This window comes from Phragmites australis, chromosome 2 (assembly GCF_958298935.1).
Source record: "Phragmites australis chromosome 2, lpPhrAust1.1, whole genome shotgun sequence".
Classification (NCBI taxonomy): Eukaryota; Viridiplantae; Streptophyta; class Magnoliopsida; order Poales; family Poaceae; genus Phragmites; species Phragmites australis.
The window spans coordinates 27,124,022-27,148,570 of NC_084922.1; the positions used below are offsets into that span (position 1 = coordinate 27,124,022).

The window sequence follows — 24,549 nt, forward strand, 5'->3', positions numbered from 1 at the left end:
TACGGGAGGGGATAAGGGGCGCAGCGCGAGTGGGTGGGACGGGGATATGGGGGCGTGAGCTGGGCGCCGCGGATTGGCGCGGAGGAATCCGGTCTGGCCGCGTGGGCGCGGGCGGAAGAATTTGTGGGGGCTACCGGCCTGTGGCTGGGGAGAGGCTACTGTTAAAGGTATGAAGTGGTAGAATTTATATAAAACTGGTAGGTAATAGATTCATATCAAAATTAGATTCAAATGATGAATCAAACTGATAAATTAATTTTGCCTATCTGTAGTGTATGAATCCACATTTCAGTTTAGAGAAACTAGTGCGATAAAAACCTCATTTTCAAATTCATCCATCGTCACTAAAAGCATGAGATGTTTTCATTTAGGAATAATGCTCCCAGTAGGGTCATAGTCATAGAAAACTGAAAACAGCGGTATAGAAATCCCAGAGGTATAACAGGACTGTATCAAAAAGGCTCAACCGCTGGAATTTGTGAAATTTTTAGAGTTCTCAAATGAATAGGGGCCACATTAGCTAGTTAGTACCTAGGTACACCACAGCTTTCTGCTTTTGATTCCAGGCTACTCATTTCATTCTGCATATGCTTTTGAACTAAAATGATTGAATCATAGTATCACTGTATGTATCTGCAAGGTTAAATCGATATTAGCATCTTCTAGAACCATATAAGAAGGGGCTACATTAATAGACAAATACAAATTTGTCTCAACCACAAGAAAGCTCAAAATGACCATTGTTGGACTTTTTTTTTTGCCCCAAGAATACTCTCAACTTTTGCTTTCGTAACCACTCGGCGCGTGCCATATATGAAAAGAAAATGGCTGATTTAAGAAGCTACGCTCAATTTTTAGTTCTTAGATGAAGCATATGTAACACACTGCAATCAAACTCTGTAAAAAAAATATTGTTGCTTAACCTTCAGCTAAAAAAATATCTTTCATGGATCCATTTGCATTATGTTATTTAGTCTCTCATATGTCTGTACCAAAAAATTGGATTATTACCGACCAACCCATCAGCAAATATATAGCATTAAAATAACATGAAAACTGATGGAAGACATTTTTAGCCTGGCTGGGATTCAAAATGGAAACTTAGTTAGAGCAATATTTCATTGTGCAAAGGCAACAGGTCAGAACCAACCAACATACAACATCATAGGGAAAAAAAAAAGGCATTCCATTTATTTTCGTTTCTCCGGAGGGCTTTTCTTAGTCACAACAATAGCTGAAGTCTATATGCTCACTGTGCAGTGCTAATCATACAAATCTATCATATTTATGTATTACAACTTTAGTTATCCAGTTTGACTGCCTAATGGTTGAATCTAAGCTGTGCTCATACAACGTACCTACTTCAAAATCCCCATGGCAACATATATTTGCATAGGTAGTACAGAAGGATAAGGTCATATCAAAAACATTAAAAATAGTTATGTAGCTTAATAGTGTGTACTTCTATGGCTTATTTGAAGATAAAACAACAGGTTTCTACATATGTGAACATCGGCGTCTTCTTATGCCACCATCACATACATAATGAATTAGATATACTCGGAAGCAGAAGCAACCCACAATTCATCTTCTTATGCCACCATCACATACTTAATGAATTAGTTATACATGGAAGCAGAAGCAGGCCAAAGGCCATTCCTCTTAGAGATTAGGCATATCGACCACAAACAGAATTCTTTTAGGTAGCTATATCCTTTCGAAATACTTGCAACCAAACTTACAAATAAATTCATAATACGTAGCATCAATAGATAGCACAAAAAAGGGAATGATTTTAGCTAGCTAAATCTCAAGCCACTTTCAAACTATCACTAGCAAATACATCGCGAGATGTTTAAAAATAGCGCAAGTGTGTGAAGGTAAGTGGTTATATGCTTATACCTGAAAATCGATAGTTGTCTACTATAGTTGGAAAAGGTAGCAAAGGGTTAAAAGTGATCAACCAAATCTACCAAGATTGCCCATCATAGAGGCCCAACGTGATAATAACTCTTATACAATAGGAAAAATGTGCATGTTAGACACTTCGTGCATGGAGCAGAATAGCCCTACAAGAAAAAAAACATGTGCAAATGACAACTGCTTTTGCACTGAGTATATATAGTCTGAAGGTAATAATTTTTCAAGAACAAAAACTACATTGAAGTTCATATGCAACACAGTTCAAATCTAATTTGATCATCATCTTGTAATGTTCTGTATGGGAAAAGGGGCAAAAGGCATTAGCTAATGTACAGGGTGCAAAAGTATGCAGCAAATGGTAAAACATTGTTAGGGCAGGGAAAGATACTAAAATCACATAATGCTATAGTCAGATTCGAGCAGAATTAGAAAAATGAGAGGAGATGTACTGTGAGAAGGTAAATGAATATCATGTGGGTTAAAAAGCTTTCCAGCATTCTTAACATAATCGTCATGCTTGTATGTATTCTTTGACATATATGCTTGTATGAGTTATTGGTATGGAATGTGCCAACACAAGGTTATGGAAGTTAAACAAGAACAATGGAATAGCAAGAAGTATAATAGAAATATGTATTAATAAGCTTTTGTAGGGTGGAAAACTTACCATTAAGCTAGATCAGCAGATATTTCTGTGTAGACAACATTGTAAGTGCTATTTGCACGTTTATGGGGGTTATTTTCAATCAAAATACAGAGGACATCTGGTGAGGTGATCGATGAGAAAGCGACGTATAGCTGTCCATGTGAAAAGACTGAGTTGGGCAAGTAGACACCTACTCTACTAAGTGTTTGCTCTTGGCTTTATTTTCATTGCATATGAAACTCTAATGGGGAATTGTCGTCGCTTTATTTTGAAAGGCCACTTGTTATCAGTGGATGTAGTTATTATTCTTGGTATATATGCCTTACCGTCTTTAGCTTTTCATATGATTATCTCCCCTTCGATAACTCGGCAAGTTAACTAGGTAACTATAAATCTTGTTCTATTGCAGAGGCCTTTTGATGGGTTGAGATTGCATAGAAGTATTATTGGAACTCTGACTTTTAGCCTTAGGTGATGGTCTGGTAAAGCACTTATTTGTATTGTATTGAGAAACTCTGTTGGGTAAAGAGCGTCGAGTGTGGCACGATTACTTGTATTGTCATCAATTGTGTCAAAGCTATAATATGACATTTACTCTGCTATTAGTTGCGAGATCATCTGAGAGTTTATAGCAGCAGCTATATCATTTGTTGGTGCCAAGATTGCTCGTTCACAAAGGTAAGAAGTTGGGTTACTAATTATTGTACAGTCGTAGACAAAGGATATCAATCTTGTAAGGTTTCTTGATTCAGGCGGCAATAACAGGTATTTTGGAATGTCAAGCCATGTAGCATCATGTTGGTCAGCAGGAGTGGATCTAGGGACCGTTCCCTCTCCAATATGGAGTAACCAATCTGCGAAGTGTTGAAAGCGCTGTCGTTGGGACTCTGATAAAGAAGGGGATTGGAGCCTCGTATTTTCTGTGAGATTTATTACAATATATTGATGCCACAAACGGGAACGTGTGATTGATGTGGCTAAGATTTGATGCTTCTTTGCATTGGATAGAACTGGAAACATCTGCTTAAAGTCTCCTCCAAGTATAACTGTCATGCTCTCGAACTGTTTGGTAGCAAGAGATGAATCATTTGCCAATAAGATGTCTCTCAGGGTGCGATCAAGGGCTTCAAAGCAATGTCTATGACTTACAGGTGCTTCATCCCATATGACTAAAGATGTTTATTATATAAGCTGAGCTAAATGGGAATTTTTCTTAATAGTACAGACTAAGTATTCTTCTATGTTCAAAAGGTATTCTAAACCGAGAATGAGGTGTGCGTCCTCTTGGCAACAATAATGTTGCTATTCCAGAGGAGGCAACAACTAGAGCAATCTTTTTAATTAGATCTTGTGGGTTTCATCTCTAGTCAACTCTAACTTGTTCGGGACAAATATTTTGTTGTTGTTGTGATTATGAAATATGAAATAAAGCGTGTATCATTCATATACGAAATTAGTGAAGACCAGTTTTTCTATGAGTTAATGTGTAGCGATGTCAACTGCAACCTTACGAACAAGTCGCTCTACAAGCAATCATCTTCCTTCAAAGAATATATGGTTTTAAAATAGTAGATTATAACTATCAACGTGTGCTGCTATATCAAAAAAATTGTAAGTCATTAATAGCATTAGATACTGATGCACTTAATTTTAGTAAATTATTTGTTTGTAATGAAATTTTAGAATTTATGTCTAAGTATCAATATCTCCTTGAATAGCTTGCTAATTTTTCAAATTGGATGTAATGTATAACATGTCATTAATAAAAGTTCACATGTGTTTTTTTATGATTGTATATTACCTATGTTTCTTGATGGTAATAAATTATTGATATTTTTACCTATATATTTCTACTTGTATCTGAAGATGGTAAATAATTGAAAGTGTAAAAGATCATGTTTACAATTAAGCAACAACATCCGAAATATGATAATGGAAATTAATAGAGAAATAGAGTAAAATGGCGCAGCTTAAATTTACAAAAGGAATTTGCATATCTATCAATACCGCATGGAATGCTGCATTTTCCTTCCAAGCATGTACAATATCTCAAAGAATCCTATACAGGACATTCATACTACGGGATAGAAAACTATGTATATCAATATTGTGGGGCTATATTTTGGTACGAAGAAAGAGTAAAATGAGAGTCAACATATATACGATCAAACATTACATATAATTTATGCTGTAAAGGAGGGAAAATATGTATTACTCCATTTAAATATCCACCACAATTTCTTGCAAAACTATTTGATTATTATGGAAATAGTGAATCAAAAAATTTCTTAAGAAAGACAAGACAATACCTTATTTGCATTTACATCCATAGACGCCAATATAGATAAATCAATAAACCAAGGAAATGGGCCTTATGTATTTCATATTAATGGACAGATACATCGTCTCATAGGATCTTTACTTCCTAAACTGAATAATATCTCAAAGTTTGTTTCACAACACATATAGCGCGCACACACACATAGACTATAATGGTGTTGATATTAGTATTTGTATCATTAGATCAGACAAAAACAATCCTATACAGTACGAACTACCCATCACAGAGGAACTAGCATTGTTGATAGTATGTGATATATCAATAGGAAACTATAAAAGAGACATTATAGCATAGAGTCGAATCGAAGGTCTAAAAGAAACTTCTATGCTACATTCTGTATTTGGCTTTATAATATCCTTTATTATTTCTATATGGTGAAAGAGATTACCAGTTCGGAATTTACTATTCTGATATAGACCAAAGTAAAACCCAAAAACGAAATAGAGTTACTATGCAGGATGACTACAAGTATTATATACACTATAAAAGAGGGCAACCAAATCCTTGTGTATGATATGGTAGATTATCAAAGCAAATTATAGTTGATGCTCATGCATGTGTAGACGAAGATAGGTTACAATTTATTGCACGAAATCAGGATAAACTGAGAGTTTAATGTTTACAGGGTATAGTAGATGCTATAGAGAAAGGATTTGTATAAGGAAATAAAATAGGGAAAATAATAATCTTACCATCAAGCCACACATGATGGTGACGTTATATGATACAAAATTATTATGATAATATAGCTATATGTTGTGTTTATGGACCATCTGATCTATTTATAACATTTACATGTAACCTAGATGGTCTGAAATTTTAAAGACATTACAACTTGGGCAAGAACAAAATGATGGACCTGATATAATAGTATGGGTATTTCATATGAAGCTTCAAGAACTATTAAATGATATACGATCTGAAGTAGTATTTGGGCCTACAAATTCAATTTTATATTCCATAGAATTATAAAAACGTGGACTGCCTCATGTACATATATTAGTTTGGATATAAAAAATGATTCTGAAATAACTTATGAAATTATAGATCAATTTATTTCTGCAGAAATACCATATACTATATTAAATTCATTGGGATATGTACTTATTGCAGAGCATATGATGCATAGACCTTGTAGTGATAAAAATCCACATTGATATTGTATAAAAAAAAGGAATCTGCTCAAAATTTTATCCTAAAGAATTTAATGATGAAGCAAGGATCGATGACAATGATTTTACCATATACAAACGACGTAATAGTAATGTACAGGTCATTCAAGTCGAAGCCAAGCCGTCGTCGCCTCGCCGCGCGCGCCTCTCGCTTGACCGTCTCTTCCCCCACTCCAGTCCACCACCACCAGCCGCTGCGTGGCGCGCGCTCGCTCCACATGCACACCGACATGTTCTCCGCCGAACTCGCCGCTCCGTCACTTGCTCTCTCCCTCCCCTCTCTGCCTCTGCCTTTCTCTCGTCTCCCTCCCCTGCGCGCGCGCGCGTCTCCTCTCCGTCCAATCGATCGTGGCATTGCGCTTGTGCATCGGGACCCCGTTTCGATCGAAACCAGTCACTGGCGTGTAGGGTTGACGCGCACGGCGTCGTCTGACGAGATTGGCCCTGATTGGCGCGCGCGCTGCGCGTAGGCAGACGGTGCATGCATGAGCAGGAAGAGGAGAGAAGGAGGCGCCGGCGGAAGAGGCGTTGGGCCGGGGGATCATCACGGCGGCAAGGGGTCCGGCGCGACCATGACCGATGCGCTGTCCATGGACGGCGGCCTCCGGGAGGTGTCGGTCTCCGCCGTCTTCTCCGTCTGGTGCCTCCTCTTCCTTCTCCGCTCTCAGTTCCTCCACAGCCAGACCGACGACCATTCAGGTTCATCACCGATCTTAAGCTAGTTGTCCTGGTCGTTGATCGATCGGATCGATCTAACGCTGTTTTCGTATCAGATTAAATTCGCACCGCTCATGAATCGATCGATCCATCGATGGACGCAGATTTCTACGAGGATCACGGCAAGCGCGACAGCTACTGCAAGGTGATGCCGCTGGAGGCCTACGTGTTGCCCTACCATAACGTGTCCTCCCCGACGTACCAGTCCTACTCGCCGCGCCAAGAAGCGTCGTTCGCGTCCCCGCCTGGGCTGCCGCCGTCCAACGGCACCGGCGGCAACGCGTCGTCGGCCGAGGCGGCCTTCGTGGGGCTCGACGAGTTCCGGAGTCGGATCATGCAAGGAAAGGCGGAGAACGACACTGGCCGGCCCACCGATGGCGCCGGAGCCACGCACCGCCTGGAGCCCAGCGGCGCCGAGTACAACTACGCCGCGGCGTCCAAGGGCGCCAAGGTGCTCGCGCACAACAAGGAGGCCAAGGGCGCGTCCAACATCCTCGGTGGCGACAAGGACAAGTACCTGCGCAACCCGTGCTCCGCTGAGGATAAGTTTGTCGTCGTCGAGCTCTCGGAGGAGACGCTCGTCGACACCATGGCGCTCGCCAACCTGGAGCACTACTCCTCCAACTTCAGGGACTTCGAGGTGTACGGCAGCATGAGCTACCCGACGGAGGCGTGGGAGCTGCTGGGCCGCTTCACCGCCGAGAACACCAAGCATGCGCAGCGCTTCGTGCTGCCGGAGCCCAAGTGGGCGCGCTACCTCCGCCTGCGCCTCGTCAGCCACTACGGCTCCGGATTCTACTGCATCCTCAGCTACCTCGAGGTGTACGGCGTCGACTCCGTCGAGCGGATGCTCCAGGACTTCATTGCCGGCTCCGGCCCTGAAGCCGACGCCTCCAAGGATCGTGCCGCCGCGGCCATCGACGTCGCCAACAGGGACGTGGGCCGAAACGACACCACCCAGCCGGCGCGCCAGCAGCTCCACGGCAAGCTGGACGCCGGCGCCGGGCGGAACGACAGCACCGCCGGCGACGCCAAGAACAACAGCTCCAGGGGGGCCGCCGACGAAGCAAAGCCGCCGACACAGGCCAAGGAGACGAAGCCAATGCAGTTTGCGGCGGCGGCGTCGACGGGGCGGACCCACGGCGACGGCGTGCTCAGGATCCTGATGCAGAAGATGCGATCGCTGGAGCTGGGCCTGTCGACGCTGGAGGAGTACACAAGGGTCCTCAACCAGCGATACGGCGCCAAGCTGCCGGACCTGCAGAACGGGCTCTCGCAGACGGCCGTGGCACTCGAGAAGATGAAGGCCGACGTGCACGACCTCGTCGATTGGAAGGACAACGTGGTACGCAGCACACAATGCACGTGTACATGCATCGTCTCTAGCTGCTAGACTCCTAGTCATTCCGTTCTTAGTTCTTGCCAACTGTTCAGACCAAGGACCTGAGCGAGCTCAAGGACTGGAAATCAACCGTCTCCGGCAAGCTGGACGACCTGATCAAGGAGAACGCGGCGATGAGGCAAGTGCATGCCCCGCTTTAACGCGCGCGTGTTCATTCGATCGTAGAGCGGTATTGAAATGTTGTCGGATCGTCGTTGGGTGCAGGTCGAGCATGGAGGAGATGCGGGGTGTGCAGGAGACGCTGCAGAACAAGGAGCTGGCGGTGCTGTCCATCAGCCTCATTTTCGCGTGCCTGGCGCTGTCCAAGCTGGCGTGCGACCGCGTGCTCTTCCTCTTCGCCGGCAAGGAGGAGACGGAGGAGAGGATGTGCCGCAGCCGCAGGACCAGCAAGGCGTGGATGCTCGTGCTCGCTAGCAGCAGCTTCACCACCCTCATCGTCCTGCTCTACAACTGAAAACTTTCTAGGAGCTTTGCTTTGATACTGCGGCGCTACGTCCTTCAGGTCATCAGGCCAGCCCGTGTCGCTGTCTTGAGCTATTTTTCTTGTAGCGTCTTGATGTTGTTTTTGTTCTGTCTGGATAGCTCATTAACTCCGCTAATTCTCTCGAGTAGATGGGTCGCTGGGTTGTGTATGTATTATTTGGAAATAATAAAGCTGGTACCCGGAACACAGGTTCCACTAGAACTGTTCGTTGTGAAGGAATTTGTAATATACGTGTTCCAGAAAGCAGAAGGATGATGAAATCATACTGAAATATTATTACGTCCAACATTTCTTACTGTAATGCAAGTATTGGTAGCGAAAAAATAGTGGTGGGGCTGCAAGCCTGCGACGTAATCAAGCATCACGAAGACAAATGAACTGTCACTTGGAGAGAATGAAAATCTATTTCATGGCACCCAAATGTAGACACATCCAGCACGACATAGATGATAAAGCTGATGCTGGGATAGCAAGTAGTTGGTTATATTATCACTCTCATGGTCCATTCAAGCAACTTTCAAATGCAATGCAAAAAGGTTTCATTATGAGGGCAAAAAAGACACAAATGAGTCAGCTTGCAGGGTACTGCAACAGATGCAATGGATACAAAATTACAGAGCACCAAAATGGCCAATCGAGCGAGCAAATTATTGAGGCAATGTTGCAACCATGTGCCCGTCTTGCTGACATTCAGCACTAGAAAAACTCATTTAAGAAACAAAATTGTGAACGAAGGCAGGTGTCATCATCATTTTGACAAGCATCAGGTAAAAGTATATTTTATAAAACAGGTATTAACCTGGGGAAATCATCTAGACCTTATAACCGGTTAAGGTGAATCCTCTGCCAACAATCTCGCCTACGCAGAACCATGCATAAAGCTCAACTCCAAATAAAGTCACGATCCCAAGGTCCTCCACCTTGAGCTCCTTCCTGTTCTTCCATACCTGCTTGACACCATCAAGCTCCTTCCAGAATGCCTCATAGCGGCCTGGTAGACTGAACAAACATAGCAATGGTTATAAACCAAGGAAAGAAACTCCTAAGTGGAGCATGTCATAACAAAGGCATATTTGCTGCTCCTTGTGCTTTTAACAAGCCATTTGTACTTATTATGGTCAATCTCAAAATGCAAAACACTTCCAAACTAATTTATTAGTGCAAGGAAAGGAAATTTATTAGCCTTATGTTAAAAAATAAGATTGCTACTTGGAACTATCTACCATGAATTGAAACATTGCAGAAAAATACAGGTCTCCAAACACTGCACTCACCACTACGAAATTAGTGTTCAAATGTTTATTTTCACTTGTTTAATGCTGTGCTCAGCTGACTAGCTAGTGCAAAAGGAATACAAGGTTGAGGAAGGGTCAAGTGCCCATCCAGTAATCATCACATAAGTCAATGGATTATATAGAGATATCAGAAAGTAAACAAAATAGCATAATCAGGATAAGGATACACCTGCATGCTGCACCAGTCAACACCAAAGACAATATGCATTAGCTTCTATAAAGCAGAAATAAACATGTACACAGGATTTTCCTCTGTCAATCAGAACCCACATCCAAATTAAACAAAAATACTATAACTTTTCCTAATAACAGTCAAGTTATTACATGTCTTTACAGAAACATTTTTAGGCAAAAGTTGAATCCAAAACTTTTTCGAACATGCATAATTGTAGGCCACAGCCCACGGCAATATTTAAAAAGATCCATTTCTTGAATCATACAACAAATTCTTCCATATTGTACCATGACACATCAACACCACATGAGACTCTACACCAGGACATATGATCAAACTTTCATGGTTTCACCTAACAGTCATGCATTGTGCTCTACCTATATGTCTCCATAGAAAATGGGTCCAAGCTAAATGCAGATATATGACAAGGACCACATAGTTACAAACATGGATAATCGAACATAAATTGTGTTGCTGCGTAGGTTTCTTTTGCTATAAAACTTCAAAATTGTACCTAATCCACTAGACCAGACTTGAATTCACAAAACTGGCAGGTGTCATCTTGAAGAACATGGAACATTTGTTTGCGTAAAAAGCCTACAATCATGCATATAAGCTACAATACAGAAGTTACACATAGATAAGGGCTTTATTGCATCCCCTATATACTATAAACCGCATGATAAAGACATTAAGTGCGAAATCATAAACAGTGAAGCCGCGAAGAACCATGTTGGCCAAGCCGGCAAGCCAAGAACTACATATTGCAAGTCTGGAACGCGAGCACTGGCCCTCAAAAGGGAAGCACATAAATATGAGCACTATTGAAACTCAGTCACACCACCCAGGATAACCACATTATCCTGTTAACAGTCTTAATATGCTCACAGAATCAGACCGTCAGCCGGGCTACCCCCGTTGCTGGTGCTGGGCTGCTGGCCATAAACAGGCCATATCATTCTACGTTCAGGTTCAACTATCTGGTTGCAATAGTAGCCGATTACAGAAAAAACATTAACCACACCGCCCATGGAACAATCGACCTCAACAATCCCCGTTACTATTTACTAAGCGCAGGAACAGATCGCGCGACACTACACGCAACAGCACCCAATTGGCCAATCAGAACGAAACAGCACATGAAGAGGCAGGCATATTCACCTTGCGACCAATTGGCCAATCAGAACGAAACAGCACATGAAGAGGCAGGCATATTCACCTTGCGAGGCGGGTGTAGAAGAGCTGCTTGGAGAGCTCCTGGCACTTCTCAACAGTGGGGGGCTGCACGACGTACTGCTTGTTCTTCTCCATGGCCTCCTTGTAGTAGGCGCCGCCGTGCTTCGAGGCGAGCTCCGCGGCCTGCGCCGCCTTCGCGCGCAGCTGCGCCAGCCTCGCCGCCATCGCCGCCGGTCCTAAACCCTACGGCGCCCCACACAGGAAGGGAAAAAAGAAAATCGAGTCAAATCGAAAGGAGACAGATCTGGCCGCGCGGGCCGGAGGGCGCTACGGATCTGGAGGGAAGGGGGCTAGGGTTTAGGGGGAAGGACGGGAGAGCATACCTTGGTGAAGCTCCGGGGAGAGGTGCGGAGGCGAGGTGGGAGAGATCGAGAGGGAGGAGGACGGCGAGCGAGATGGGGAGGGGAAAACGGTGGGTGGGTGGGTCGACTGTCGAGGCCTCGAGGGTAGTATCGTCCTTTCACGTTGAGGCCTCGTTTGGTAATTGGTAACAGGGAAAATAGAGGTCGAATAGGGAAAAAAATAAATGAAGCGTTAGGATAGAAAGGTGAAATAAGTGGATGGTTAGCATTAAATTTTAAATGCTTATTTTTCTTTTCCACATCTTATATCCTAAATCCAAATGAGAGCTGAAGTTTTGGGGTTAGAGATTAAGATTAGAGATTCGTTTCTCGAGTGTTGTAGATCTAGATTCCAGAGGTAAAGAATAGCTAGGCTCTTTTTCAATGAGAAATGTTGGGAAATGATTTTTCCGGTAAATTTACTGATGTCAGAGTTTGTTTACTTGTACATTCATGTTTCACTTTATTTGAGTATTTAGTTTGATTATCATGTCTATGAGAATATATAGACTAGATATACCGCTAAATGTGGCAAATGTCCATTTAACAGCCCATTTACATTAGACAAAAAATCCCAACTGCACATGCATTTTTACCCTCTCTCTCCTGGTGGCATGTCACGTTTCTCACACGACACAACGTAGCAGCGATTATGTGCGCATGAAGATGACATCACTCACTGAGACAAATGAGCTCAATGGCCAATACAGGATAGAGACATGTTTGGGGAACTTTTTCCTTGTAGTCTTTGCCTTGTCATACTTGGTCAAGAGGTGCAAGCATTGCCACTAGTTCTCTCACTTTCTTTCTCCGTTCTTAATAGTGCATTGGTACTGTAGATGTTAAAATTATAAATGGGTTCTTACCGTTGTGCATGTGTCGGAGGATGAACTCCTCAAGCGGAGATCCTAAGGGACCCCCTTTGAGATTCAGTCGAGGGATGATTCTGAATCTACTTCGTACGTGTATTTAATGCGAATATGTGAGGTGTAGGCGGAACGGATGATCGGCTGCTAGTGGGAGTAAATGCTCGAGGGATTTTAGACAGGTTCGGGTCGTAGAGAGCGTAATACCCTACTCATATGTGTATGCTATTAATGCTCTGGGAATACCTCTCTCTGGATCTCTTGTGTTACAAGATTTTTGTCTAAATCTAGAGCTTCGGTCTTCAAGTGCCGACCTTTGCTCAGCTTCTCAAACTTGTGTGCTGTATGCTTCGGCTTGTTCTCTTTCGATCTGTCAAGGCTTGTCTGAACTTCCGGACTTGTTCTTCTCCGGGGTGCACCCCCCTTTTATCCCGTCGGGGGAGGCTTGGCGTGCCCAGAAAGGAGGGCATGAGTTCCCAGGAGCCATAAATGAAAAGCAACCATCATGGGGCTGCCGTTTGACGTTACACGGGGTTGAAAATGCGCCCTCGACCGTTTTTGTCACCCATTATGCTCAGCTTTAGCAGGTGCAGCAGGGGGGCCCACCGGGCAGCCACCGAGCAATCCCGCATGCCCGCCCGGTCAGAGCAGGTCTGACACAGCAGGCGGCGGGCGATATGCCTCGAGCCCAGCAACGACATCTCCCAGCCGCGCAGGGGTGACGTGCGATGGCGGTGGTAGGAACTGACGTACTCAGTGCGACAGGCGTGGGGGGAGTGGTTAGAAATGACAGGTCACGCTCCCTCTTAAATGCAGCACCGGGCCTCTCATCGATTGACACCTCACCGCTGAGCCCTTGTGGGGTCCACCGGCAAAGGGCTCCTCAGGTCCTCGGGGAACTCTGGGTGCTCGGGGACTACTGTTCATAGCCCCGAGCGCCCTCTCCCGGATATATCTCTTCTCGGTCCTCGGGGAACTCCGGGTACTCGGGGACCACTGTTCATAGCCCCGAGCGCCCTCTCCCGGATATATCTCTTCTCGGTCCTCGGGGAACTCCGGGTACTCGGGGACCACTGTTCATGGCCCCGAGCGCCCTCTCCCGGAACTGTATCTTCTCGGGTCCTCGGGAAACTCGGGTACTCGGGGACCACAGTACTCGGGGGTCACTGTTTATGGCCCCGAGCACCCTCTCCCAGAACTGTGTCTTCTTGGGTTCTCGGGGAACTCGGGTACTCGGGGGCCACTGTTCATGGCCCCGGGCACCCCTCTCGAAACTGGGTCTTCTCAGGCCTCGAGGAGATAGTCCCCGAGGGAAGGCGCCACGTGGCATTCTACTGTCCTGGTCTCGGGACTCGGGGACCCCTGGTTCCTATGTCATCGACAGCATGAAAATAGTGATTTTGATCCGTACTTCCTTATAGTTACGGATGTGTAGATTTAGGAGAAGATTTGTGATTTAGCTGTCTGGGGTGCACTACTTATAGGAGGTAAGAACATGTTCAATTGGCTTAAATTTGGTGTATTTACTTACTCTTGGAATATTTGAAATTTGTGTGGAGATATTCGAAAGTTGTATCGCCCCTTTCAACTAAGATCTAAGCATTGTTATCGTCCTTAATTTTTTTTTGGTTCCTTTTTACTCTATACTTTAGCAAGATGGTCACTCTTAGTTTGAGTCTAGATCGCCTGACAATATTGTAACATTAAAAATACCAAAGTGGAAACAACTTGGCTTATTAAATTTGATTTTTATACTATTTGGTAATTTCCGCGCAACATGAGAGCAATGAATTAAATCCAATGAAATAATACATATAAAATTAAGGATTACTCGAAAACATGTAGTTTGGAGATGGAGAAATGATAGTTAAGCAATGCATAGAGTAGTAAAAACTCTTAACTAACTGGTCAAAGTGTAAAACACCAACCACAAACAAACCTTTGATTACATGGTTGTGTTCTCATGTAATAGATAATGGCACCGTGGGTTAATTTCATGAAGATACACTAGGTTGTCTACATTTAAAACCTCATGCATATGCTCTTCACATATAAACAAGTTGAGGATACGACAACAAGGAAAAACGAAATGCATTTTTTCGCTCTTGCCTGTTTAGATTTACGTCTCTTCATCTATTCTTTGATATCATGTGAGCTTTTCTGTACGAGTCATAGTTGCTCCTGAATGGGGCTTATCAAGCATGAATTACCGGAGATCCCTTTATAATAAATGATTAAGGATGTAAATATGGCTCATCCAAAAAGTATTTTTAACAAAGAAGAGTACACAGAAAGACTGATATTTTTTTTAATCGTGCCATATCTGTCAAAAGCTATCATCCAAACTGACGGGAGTGGATCGAAAGCTTACCATTCACTCGACCTGCTCGTGAGTGGATGATATACTCTGACTTTAAGGAAGAACGTAAGAGGATAACAGTACCTAACTTTAAGCCATTCTTAGCCGTGCGATTTGAAATGGGAGGTTCCAATTAACCTCTAAAGTATTATGCAATACAATATTATACTACAGTACAGAAACACAGTACGATTTGCTATCGAACCGACTGTAAATCTCTGTTCATATAGACACATATCACTTGAATCCGGTTCCTAAGACCAACTCCAGCTGAATCGGTTTCCTCGCCGTATTCTACTGTGCCGAAGACTGTGGCTGTCCTTTGCCGATCGTTGGCTGCGGCAACTGCCTCCAGCAGCTTCGGTATCAGCATGAACAGGGAAGCGGGAGAGGAGAGAGGGCCGGCAAAGTTGCGGCCGGAAATAAGGACCTGTATTACTGTAGCTACGTATGACTGTGGGTCCGAGGAGTGATGAAAAGTAGTAGAAGGTAGGAAATAGGGTAGCTGCTGAAGATGAAAAAAATAGAGGATACCGTAATAGTGTTAGGGGATACTGTAATAGTATCATAAAGGATGAATTTTTACAGTATCTGCTAGAGATGACCTAAGTGAGCAACCCCTCTCTCTCTATAATAATGACTAATACTCGAATGCCTTTGGCTTCTGAGATGGAATGACATGTCTTTTTTTTTTAATAATCTTGAGACCAATGCGTGATTAAGATTGATGTTGCATGTTTTGTGGGGCAAGTGCGAGCAAGCTGGATCCGGCGATAAACAGAAGAAGCTTTTTCAAAGTGGTCTACTAGTAAAATGGATTGACGTTGTATCATGTCAGTATTTTCTTCTTGCCAATACACATTGCTGTCGTATTCGCTTCCGTCAGAGCTGTGGTAATGTTGCTTTTGGAGACAGCTGTAACCGAGTTGTAAATAAACCATGCTTAATCATTTAATTAATTAACAGTCAATACTTTATTCAAAGGACCGTGACGAAATGCTTTGCTTACTGCAAACAACAAGAACTCAACTTCAGGATATGGTTCTGTCTTATACTGCCCTACATCACGGACGAAACTAGAGTTTTAAAAATCTAAATGTACACCTTAACACACCTAGACCTAGACGATGCACATATGTAAGGTTAGATGGTGCACAAGAGATAAAATTAAATTGTTAATAATTAAGATTTTATTTTTTCTCCTAGTGCCAATGCACTCAGATGGGTTATTGGAACTTCGCCACCGGCCTGCATCATAGAGGAAAAAAGAATTTCATAAATATCTACTAATCTGTAACATCATCCTTACCAACTTTCACTATGTTGCAATGATACGTGTGCCATGGTTCATATGAATCACTAACAACGGTCAAATGGCAAAAAAATTACCACCAGTACTCAATCAAGAGGTTGGCAAATTGTTGAAAACCCCATCAAACAATACGATTATAACCAATTAGGCTTCATTGGAATATACTGTAATAATTTTAGCTGTGGCAATATTGAAAACCCCATCATCCTTACCAACGCTTTTATGTCCTAGATAGATGAATCTTCTGTCACGCGGCAGATGAGCAGCAAATCCTCGGAAATGACACTAGAACACGATTAGAAAATTATAAAGGAGGAAAAAAAAGAAAAGGAGAAAACGAACCCTTTGGTTTCTTCCCTCTCCGTTGTCGTATCCCAGAGCGCCTGCCCGCCTGCCTGCCCGCCCCCACCACTTCCTCTTCCCCATCTCGCTCCCTCCCTCCCTCCTTCCATCTCCCATGAAACCCCAAACCCTGGCCGTCGCCGCAGCAGCAAACGCGTAGCCCGCCCGCCTCGCGCCCACGCCCACACCCTCGCCGGCGACACCGGCCCCCCCGATCCCGCCGACGCGCCCCGATCCCCCCCGGGAGCCCGCATCGCCCCGCGGAAGACGATGAACGGCGCCGCGGCATCCGAGCGCTCGCCCTTGCCCCTGGCCCAGGCGCCATCGCCCTCGCCCTCGCCCTCGCCCTCGCCTCCGCTCGAGTGGAGGTTCTCCCAGGTGTTCGGCGAGCGAAGCGCCGGCGAGGAGGTCCAGGACGGTACCGATCGATCCCTTTTCCCCCCTCTCATCTCGTGCGCTTTGGGTCGCTCGTTGCTGGTAGCTGCTGGATCTTAGTGGTTCTGCGCTCCGAAGCTCTGTGGGAGGCCAAGGGCCGTGAATGGGTGCTGGTGATGGGATGGTTAGTGGGGTCCTGCTTAGATCGACGCAGGAATTTGCGGCGGTAGGGGTGGCTTCGGATGGGATTCGCCAAAGCTTGATGCTTTGATGTTGGGGATGCGGAATTTATTGCTTCATCTATTCCAGATCAGTGCTGTATCCTCTGTGCTGCTGTTCATAACACGACGATAGTCTTGACTGGTAGATGCATATCACTGTGCCATTCGGTGCTGCTGTTGACATCTTCGATAGGTGATGTAGGAATCTAGCTTAATGCTGTAGATGGAATTTTCTGTTATGCTGTTGCGATCACATACGGCCAGAACAAGTAGGATCTGTGTTATTCTATTTATGACTTGGTTATAAGGAGCAACGGTACATGCTAGTGCTTGCGGACGACGTGGAGTTTTTGAATGCTGCATGGGATGTGCCTGCTAGCCGACAAATTTTCTCAATGTGAAGTGGCTAGTGAGCTATGCTGAAAGATGGAATTTCGTGACGAACACGCCTTGCATGCATCAGCCAACAATACCATTTTGGGATGCATGCTTGTTGCTTTGCTAATGATGTGCCGAGTACACACTGGGTGTGCATTTGTCTTAGCTTATGGAATACTCAGATAACAATGGGCACGCACTTGGAAAAAATCATTTTTATATATTTCAGTAGTTGATTAGTGTTCTCTATCCTATTTAAATGGGCTTATTGCTCCCGAATCACGAAGTGTGCACCAATGAAGCCAAACTGCCATTTCGTCCGATTTATTTGATTGATTCTCTGTGCTTAATATCATGTTATTGGTATGTTTATTGGTGTAGTCACACATCTAATGGATACTTTGTATTTTTGCACGTGTCATTTTGCTTGAGTTGGTCCCTGGTTCTAGTTGTACCAGCTATTAGTGCATCCCATGCATGATCACCTGCATGGATGTTAAGTCACCTTTAGCCACTGTTATTAATGATGCCAAACGTTATCTGATAACATGATTGGTGGCAAGCCTACTGGAAGCTCTGTTCTAAGATCTCTTTATTATAGAACCTGAAGACTGCCCCTTCAATTATATGCAGATCTATTCCTTATATTTGGTGCTTGTTCGCCATTGCCTGCATATGGTATTTATATTTGTGAACCATGTGAATATTCTAATGCTTGCTCCGCATAGTTTTGAAACTCCTGTTTTTAGTTATGGTGCTATTAAGAGACAGATTTAAAGCACTCAGTTACTCAATGCTTGCAACTATGAACTATCTGATGAAAACAGTGCTAGTCATGGTACCATTTTCTCCATTTATTTTCTGGGCTTTTAGCGCTGGTTTGTTTATGTACATATTAGTAAAGCATTATGTATGGATGATTGCCTGCTGTCGTACATGTTTCCCCACCGCTTTTTGTATGTTTAATCATAGACTGGTGTCATTTATTATGGCTGCATACTAACTTGACCTTATCTTTCTCTCTTGTTCTTTGCAGTTGACATCATCTCAGCAATAGAGTTCAATAAATCAGGACATCATCTTGCCACCGGGGACAGAGGTGGACGGGTTGTTTTGTTTGAAAGGACAGACGCCAAAGATGTACGCATATTGAACTGTATATCAAAGTATGCAAGCTTATGAGGCTTCTTATTCGTACATCTGATGGCTAAACATATTTTGGTTTTGTTTTTTCTCCAGCACGCCTGTAGAAAAGAGGCTGAGAAAGCTGATTATTCTATCAGCATGCATCCTGAATTTCGCTACAAAACTGAGTTTCAAAGCCATGAACCAGAGGTATATTCTTGCGAGAATTGCTAACTGGTTTTGTTTGTCTTTTGAATTACTTGTTATTTGACCAAGTGCTGTTGTTATGGATTTTAGTTTGATTACCTTAAGAGCTTGGAAATTGGAGAGAAGATTAACCAAATAAAGTGGTGCCAAGCAGCAAATGACGCGTTATTTCTTCTGTCCACAAATGACAAAACAATAAAATTTTGGAAGGTAAGCATCGTCACTCAACAAATATGGAAATTTCCTATAACCTTATATCAGTAAATCATGCCTTAAATTTCTTGAATTGTATTCAATGTGCTAAATTTAAGAAATCATTGTGATCATCTTTGAATGTTTCAGTTGGTCCACGTGGTGTGCATTGTTGGCTGCAGTACATATGCATGTGCAACTCATTGATGTTTCTTGAAGCATCTGATGTTTGAATTTTACACATTTCTTCCTATGGAATATTGAATTACTGCTTTGTCTACCCTGTCCTTTTTTAATGACTCGTATGTGCACATAAGTATTATGCACCTAACGATGAATAATTGTTCTGCTTAATTGATCTTTTGTTAGTTTGAAAATTACTCTCTGATATATAGGTGCAAGAAAAGAAGGTAAAAAAGGTATCTGAGATGAATTTGGACCATTCAACTGCTCCTGCAAATGGTAGTCCTGGTGGTGCGGGCTGCCCGAGCGCATCTCTCTCAAATGGCGGTGTTTTAAAACCTGGTGGACTTCCTTTGCTTCGCTTGCCTGTGGTAGTTGTACCTAACTCAGTTCCATTTATGCACCTCAAAAATGTATTTTATCTTTTACAGGGAAAAGGTATTCTAATTATTTCAGAACCATTATCCTAATTTCTGGAAATCACGTGGAGCTGAAAATGTATTTTTAGTTGATTCTATTGCCTTTTCTGTCTTTATATGTCTCCACGTTTTCTTTTCACGATTTGTTACATTTACCCAAATCTATACTGTACAGCAGGTTACAAGCCAGGAAACAAGTCTTGCTGCAAGTTGCCGAAGAGTATTCACTCATGCGCATGACTACCATATAAACTCCATATCGAATAACAGGTTCTGCGCATCAGTCACTTTTATGCAGTTGAATCCATCATAGCTTATGTTTGAGCTTTTCAGCTATTGAATTTGAGGATGGTAGTTTTAGTTCTAAAGTCATTGCTTCATGAAGATGAAGCCTATTTGCTCTCTTTTTACTCATGACAATGATGCATTTAGTAGCTTTGTAAACCAAGAACTTAACTTCTTAGCTACTTCATATAATGCTAAATCTCCACCCCACAATATGTGTAGATTGTTTGCGCTCCAAGTACCAAAATAAATTATGAGTATCCCCTAGGGTTTCTTTGGTTGATCATTTCATCCAAGTGGCATATGCCTTGATGTCCCTCAACTACTACTCATATAGTCAAAATTGGGTAGTGAAAACCCATGTTACTGTTTATATGGTAACATATTGTGTAGTTTTGCAGAATTCATTTGCGAATCTTGCAAATCATGACCAGATAGTCTACAAAATCGTCAGATCATAATTCATTTTCGGCAAAGTAAAGCTAAATCATTCTCCGCATGATATTTTAATAAGTTGTACCGTATCTTTGTGCGTTCTGAAATTTCTATATATAGAATCTTTTTTTCTTGTTGAGCTGCATGTAAGCGGATATATTATTATAGTTCAGATAATTGAACACGTAATCTCCCACCTCTCTCTCTCTCTGTGCGTGTGTGCGTGTTGTGTGTGTGTGTGTGTGTTTTACTCATTTGCACCTCATACATGTAGCTTGACTGATCTCTGTCATTTTCATGTATTGGGTAGTAACATATTATTTCCTGTTCTATTTTTCCGCAGTGATGGTGAGACGTTTATATCAGCAGATGATTTGCGGATAAATCTGTGGAATTTAGAAATCAGCAATCAAAGTTTTAATATTATTGATGTTAAGCCTACAAACATGGAGGATCTCACTGGTATAACTTTCAAACCTACAGACTCTTTCTTAGTCGTGCTGATCAATTGATCATATGGTAAGCTTTATGGGTCTGAGAATAAGAACATATATAATTTCAACTCATACAGTGGGAAAATGATACCCTCTTGACCATCCAGTGAAGAAGTTGCCTTCTTTATTTGAATCTTATGAGTAATGTGACTACGGCTTCACCAAATAGTCTATTCCACATTTTACATGTACGTGTATAGACAGTCCTTTCATATGTTGACAGCATTATTTTCTTGCGCGCAAATAAAAAGAGACTAGGCTCAGGGGATGAGATGTCCACCAGGCTTCACCCTAAAGAAGGCTAGTAAATGAAACCAGGCTGGCTAGGTGCAACCTACGTGCCCAAGCAAGTACTCCCTATTTCCTTCCATGCAAATAACATAATGTTGAACTAAATTAGTTCTTTGTTTGTTGAAATGGTTCTGTGTTATGAATGAAGTTATTAGTTCAAACATGGGGTTGCAGGTCTATGTAACTGACATTTGTTGCATTAACACATATTCTTTGAATTTCTAGTGGTCGCATTTTTTTGCTTAACTGCTGATGGTTATGCTTTTATTCTATGATATGCAGAGGTGATAACATCTGCTGAATTCCACCCTACTCATTGCAACACATTGGCGTATAGTAGCTCAAAGGGCTCCATTCGACTTGTTGATCTGCGGCAATCAGCGCTTTGCGATACTCATTCCCAAATGTGAGGTTTCATTTGACACGTCCTATTTCGTATATTCAATATACTGTACTTAAGAGAACATCAGGTGGATATTGACCTGTATTGAGTTGATTATCTTAAAAGTTTCTCTGTACTATTTTTATAGCTGTTCCTGTCTTCTTGTAGCTTTGAGCAGCATGAGGCCCCAGGCTCAAGATCATTTTTCACTGAGATTGTAGCCTCAATTTCGGACATAAAGTTTACCAAGGATGGGAGACATATTCTCAGTCGCGACTACATGACTCTGAAGGTCTGTACCTGTTATCTCTGATATTTGATTGCTTTACAGTTCATAATTTGCAGTTGACTTGTTGAACCCCTTTGGTTTTTCCATAGTCTCTGTTTGTTCAATTACCACTGGACAGTAGACAACATAACCAGATTAATATATGTAATGTGGAGATCTATTCATTCCTTGTGCTTTGAGTCGTTAACTTCACACTTTGGATGATTTTAGCTTCTTGCTCTGCTTGAGATGAATATTTGTACATATTTGCATTAGATAGACAGCTGCACGAGTAATGCATACCTCAGAATCATAGTCCTACAATCACCAGCACATCACTATTTGTCTGTATGGCTATATCATTCTGCTGCTTAAGTTCTTGCTTGTATTAGATATAGTTTCCATCGGTCACTTTATACTATTGTTATCTTTCTAAAAAAACATAAGCAGATTATCACCGTAAAAAAATGTTATGTGTGCTTTTCCAATATTACATTTTGTTTTATTACAGCTTTGGGATGTTAAGATGAATTCTGGTCCAGTTGCAACATTCCAGGTTCATGAGTATCTAAGGCCTAAGGTAATTCTTCCATGTTAAGATAAATAATTGATATTTCTTTGAGGACAATAAAAATAACAATCATATTTTTGCTGGCGTAACCCTGATTCATGCATTGCTTTCTGAAACTACAGTTATGTGATTTATATGAAAATGACTCAATTTTTGACAAATTTGAGTGTTGTCAAAGTGGAGATGGTTTACGGGTAGCAACTGGTTCTTACAGGTAGTTTCATATGCTTGTCTCATTTGTAATACAGCTTGGCTTCGTTAATGGAACTAACTGTTAGCTAATTTGTGATCTGTCAGCAATATTTTCCGTGTTTTTGGTTGTGGTGCTGGTAGCAATGAGGCAACAACACTTGAAGCGACTCGGAACCCCACAAGGTAATGCTTCTTTTGAAAGAAAAACGGTGGCTAAGCATATTTTTCCTGCATGTAAACTGATTTCCATTCTCTAAAATTGTTTGAATATATATAAGCATTTGTTACTCAAATGTAGTAGTGTGGAACTAATCATCTCTGGATTCTTTTTTTTTTCTTGTGAACAGGAGGCAGCTCCAGAATCCCACAGGGCCTGCCAGATCTCTAAGTAGTACTCTGACAAGGGCTGTTAGACGAGGTTAGCTTCATGCTTTAGCTTGTTAGGTTGTAGAAGCTTTTCATTGCAACTACTAATTCGTAAACCTTTATGCAGGTGCAGAAAGCACTGGAATAGATGCCAATGGAAACGCCTATGACCTGAGCACAAAATTGCTCCATTTGGCTTGGCACCCGACCGAAAATTTAATTGCCTGTGCTGCAGCCAACAGCTTGTACATGTACTATGCATAAACAAGCGATATGAACAAAAAATAGTTTTTCTTTTTGGTGGTTGCTCCCGGTGAGAAGCATTTTGACCGTGTTGCGTTGAAGCTGGGACTTGCTGGAGATGGTGTATTTTGTGCCAGTCACATGCAGTTCTTTTCTGAGCCATATAGAGCTGTCCAGAGTCCAAGAGGAAGTGACTCGATCATTCCCGGGAAGCAGCTTGATTCTGATTAATTTTTTTTGAGGGTCTTCCCCCCATAGGGTTCAATTAGATTTAAAGATAAGATTCTTGCTCAACAACATTTGGGCATCTGTAGTAGATGATGAGAAGGGGATGTTCTTCCGTTGTATTTGTGCTGTGGGATCTTGGACGTGTAGCTTTAGGTTGGGGATTGAGGCTTCCGATAATTTTATCTTACATAGCGACATTTATTTCTTTATGTGGGAAAGCTTATTTAGCTCGTGAATGTCAGGACAGTGGTTGTACTTAATGCTAAACCGTAGAATAGATCATGAATACTCTCTTTTGCCCATCTGTTGTATTTACATTTTAAGATCGGTGGAAATGCCTCTCTTGTTGTTTAGTTATGATTTTAGCAAATCCAACATGTTTCCCGCCTGTGCTGTCGCCTTTTCTCACAGCATTTCATCACGGGTTTTAGGAACTGCGCCTAGCTCGATGAGTGCTTGTTTTCCTAGTATGAAGTCACCTCGTCCCTCCTAGTTGCCCTGTTTCGATTTTATTTTTATTTAACACAGGTTCCTCGCAGCTGCTATCTGTGTAGGACGAATCGATTCCTGCCTGATACAATTATTGCTGCGGCACCGCACCACTCGGGATAGGTGGTGCAATCTCATGCTGTAAACGTCAGTAGTTAACTTGCTATAGGTTTCCCATTTCCGTAAGCAGAATTAACAGCTGGGCTCTGCGATCTGCTGAATTAGCCACTGTTGTGTCATCTATGACTTTATGCCAACATTTTGGCAACCCGCAGTAAGTAGAGCCACTACGGACTGCAATGTTCACGGATGGCTGCCATAAAACGGTGCAAGTTTCGATAGCAGGCACTATCATCCTTTTATTTTCAGATTTTCTCGCCTAAATTTGAACTAGATTTAGGGGTTTGGGTTAGAGATTGCTTTACTTTTAGGGAGGATCGGCTGGACCGGCGGTGGGCAGGACACGACAGTGGAGGATGGCCAGTGGGCAGTGAAGGTTGTTGGGGCATCACCATTGCAGTGGTTTGTGACGATGGCGGTGGAGGGCAGCTGTCGGTGTATCAGGAACCGGGGGTCCCTGAGGTCCGAGGCCAG

The 24,549-nt window shown here is 42.6% G+C and overlaps 3 protein-coding genes across 6 annotated transcripts; 2 read left to right on the forward strand and 1 right to left on the reverse strand.

Annotated features, from left to right (window-relative positions):
• The first annotated feature begins 6,567 nt into the window (after nucleotides 1-6,567).
• On the forward strand, nucleotides 6,568-8,655 carry LOC133909971 (SUN domain-containing protein 5-like). Its single transcript, XM_062352497.1, has 4 exons — nucleotides 6,568-6,781; nucleotides 6,904-8,144; nucleotides 8,234-8,319; nucleotides 8,406-8,655. The coding sequence occupies exons 1-4, from the start codon at nucleotides 6,568-6,570 to the stop codon at nucleotides 8,653-8,655; spliced, it is 1,791 nt and encodes a 596-aa protein (XP_062208481.1).
• A 552-nt stretch (nucleotides 8,656-9,207) lies between these two features.
• LOC133906319 (uncharacterized) lies at nucleotides 9,208-11,860 on the reverse strand. Its single transcript, XM_062348189.1, has 3 exons — nucleotides 11,715-11,860; nucleotides 11,375-11,574; nucleotides 9,208-9,684 (listed from the first exon to the last, which is right to left on the reverse strand). The coding sequence occupies exons 2-3, from the start codon at nucleotides 11,554-11,556 to the stop codon at nucleotides 9,498-9,500; spliced, it is 369 nt and encodes a 122-aa protein (XP_062204173.1). The 5' UTR covers nucleotides 11,557-11,574; nucleotides 11,715-11,860; the 3' UTR covers nucleotides 9,208-9,497.
• A 4,794-nt stretch (nucleotides 11,861-16,654) lies between these two features.
• On the forward strand, nucleotides 16,655-23,764 carry LOC133906336 (serine/threonine protein phosphatase 2A 55 kDa regulatory subunit B beta isoform-like). 4 transcript variants are annotated; one of them, XM_062348212.1, is made up of 14 exons: nucleotides 16,655-17,029; nucleotides 18,622-18,725; nucleotides 18,825-18,920; nucleotides 19,008-19,127; nucleotides 19,505-19,666; nucleotides 19,887-19,981; nucleotides 20,775-20,893; nucleotides 21,499-21,622; nucleotides 21,767-21,890; nucleotides 22,378-22,446; nucleotides 22,560-22,651; nucleotides 22,735-22,812; nucleotides 22,977-23,047; nucleotides 23,123-23,764. In XM_062348212.1, the coding sequence occupies exons 1-14, from the start codon at nucleotides 16,882-16,884 to the stop codon at nucleotides 23,257-23,259; spliced, it is 1,539 nt and encodes a 512-aa protein (XP_062204196.1). In that variant the 5' UTR covers nucleotides 16,655-16,881; the 3' UTR covers nucleotides 23,260-23,764. The 4 variants fall into 4 exon arrangements, with proteins under 4 accessions (XP_062204196.1, XP_062204203.1, XP_062204209.1 ...); XM_062348219.1 differs by having other exon boundaries at nucleotides 19,890-19,981; XM_062348225.1 differs by having other exon boundaries at nucleotides 19,505-19,663.
• The last annotated feature ends 785 nt before the right edge of the window (nucleotides 23,765-24,549 follow it).

Excerpts from the sequence above, each read along its gene's own strand:
- LOC133906319 (XM_062348189.1), bottom strand. The coding sequence starts at position 11,556 with ATGGCGGCGAGGCTGGCGCAGCTGCGCGCGAAGGCGGCGCAGGCCGCG. Across the intron at positions 9,685-11,374 it reads TTCTACACCCGCCTCGCAAG|TCTACCAGGCCGCTATGAGG; the intron begins GTGAATATGCCT and ends ATGTTTGTTCAG.
- LOC133906336 (XM_062348212.1), top strand. The coding sequence starts at position 16,882 with ATGAACGGCGCCGCGGCATCCGAGCGCTCGCCCTTGCCCCTGGCCCAG. Across the intron at positions 18,921-19,007 it reads TTCAAAGCCATGAACCAGAG|TTTGATTACCTTAAGAGCTT; the intron begins GTATATTCTTGC and ends TATGGATTTTAG. Across the intron at positions 23,048-23,122 it reads GACAAGGGCTGTTAGACGAG|GTGCAGAAAGCACTGGAATA; the intron begins GTTAGCTTCATG and ends ACCTTTATGCAG.
- LOC133909971 (XM_062352497.1), top strand. The coding sequence starts at position 6,568 with ATGAGCAGGAAGAGGAGAGAAGGAGGCGCCGGCGGAAGAGGCGTTGGG. Across the intron at positions 8,145-8,233 it reads TCGATTGGAAGGACAACGTG|ACCAAGGACCTGAGCGAGCT; the intron begins GTACGCAGCACA and ends CCAACTGTTCAG. Across the intron at positions 8,320-8,405 it reads AAGGAGAACGCGGCGATGAG|GTCGAGCATGGAGGAGATGC; the intron begins GCAAGTGCATGC and ends CGTTGGGTGCAG.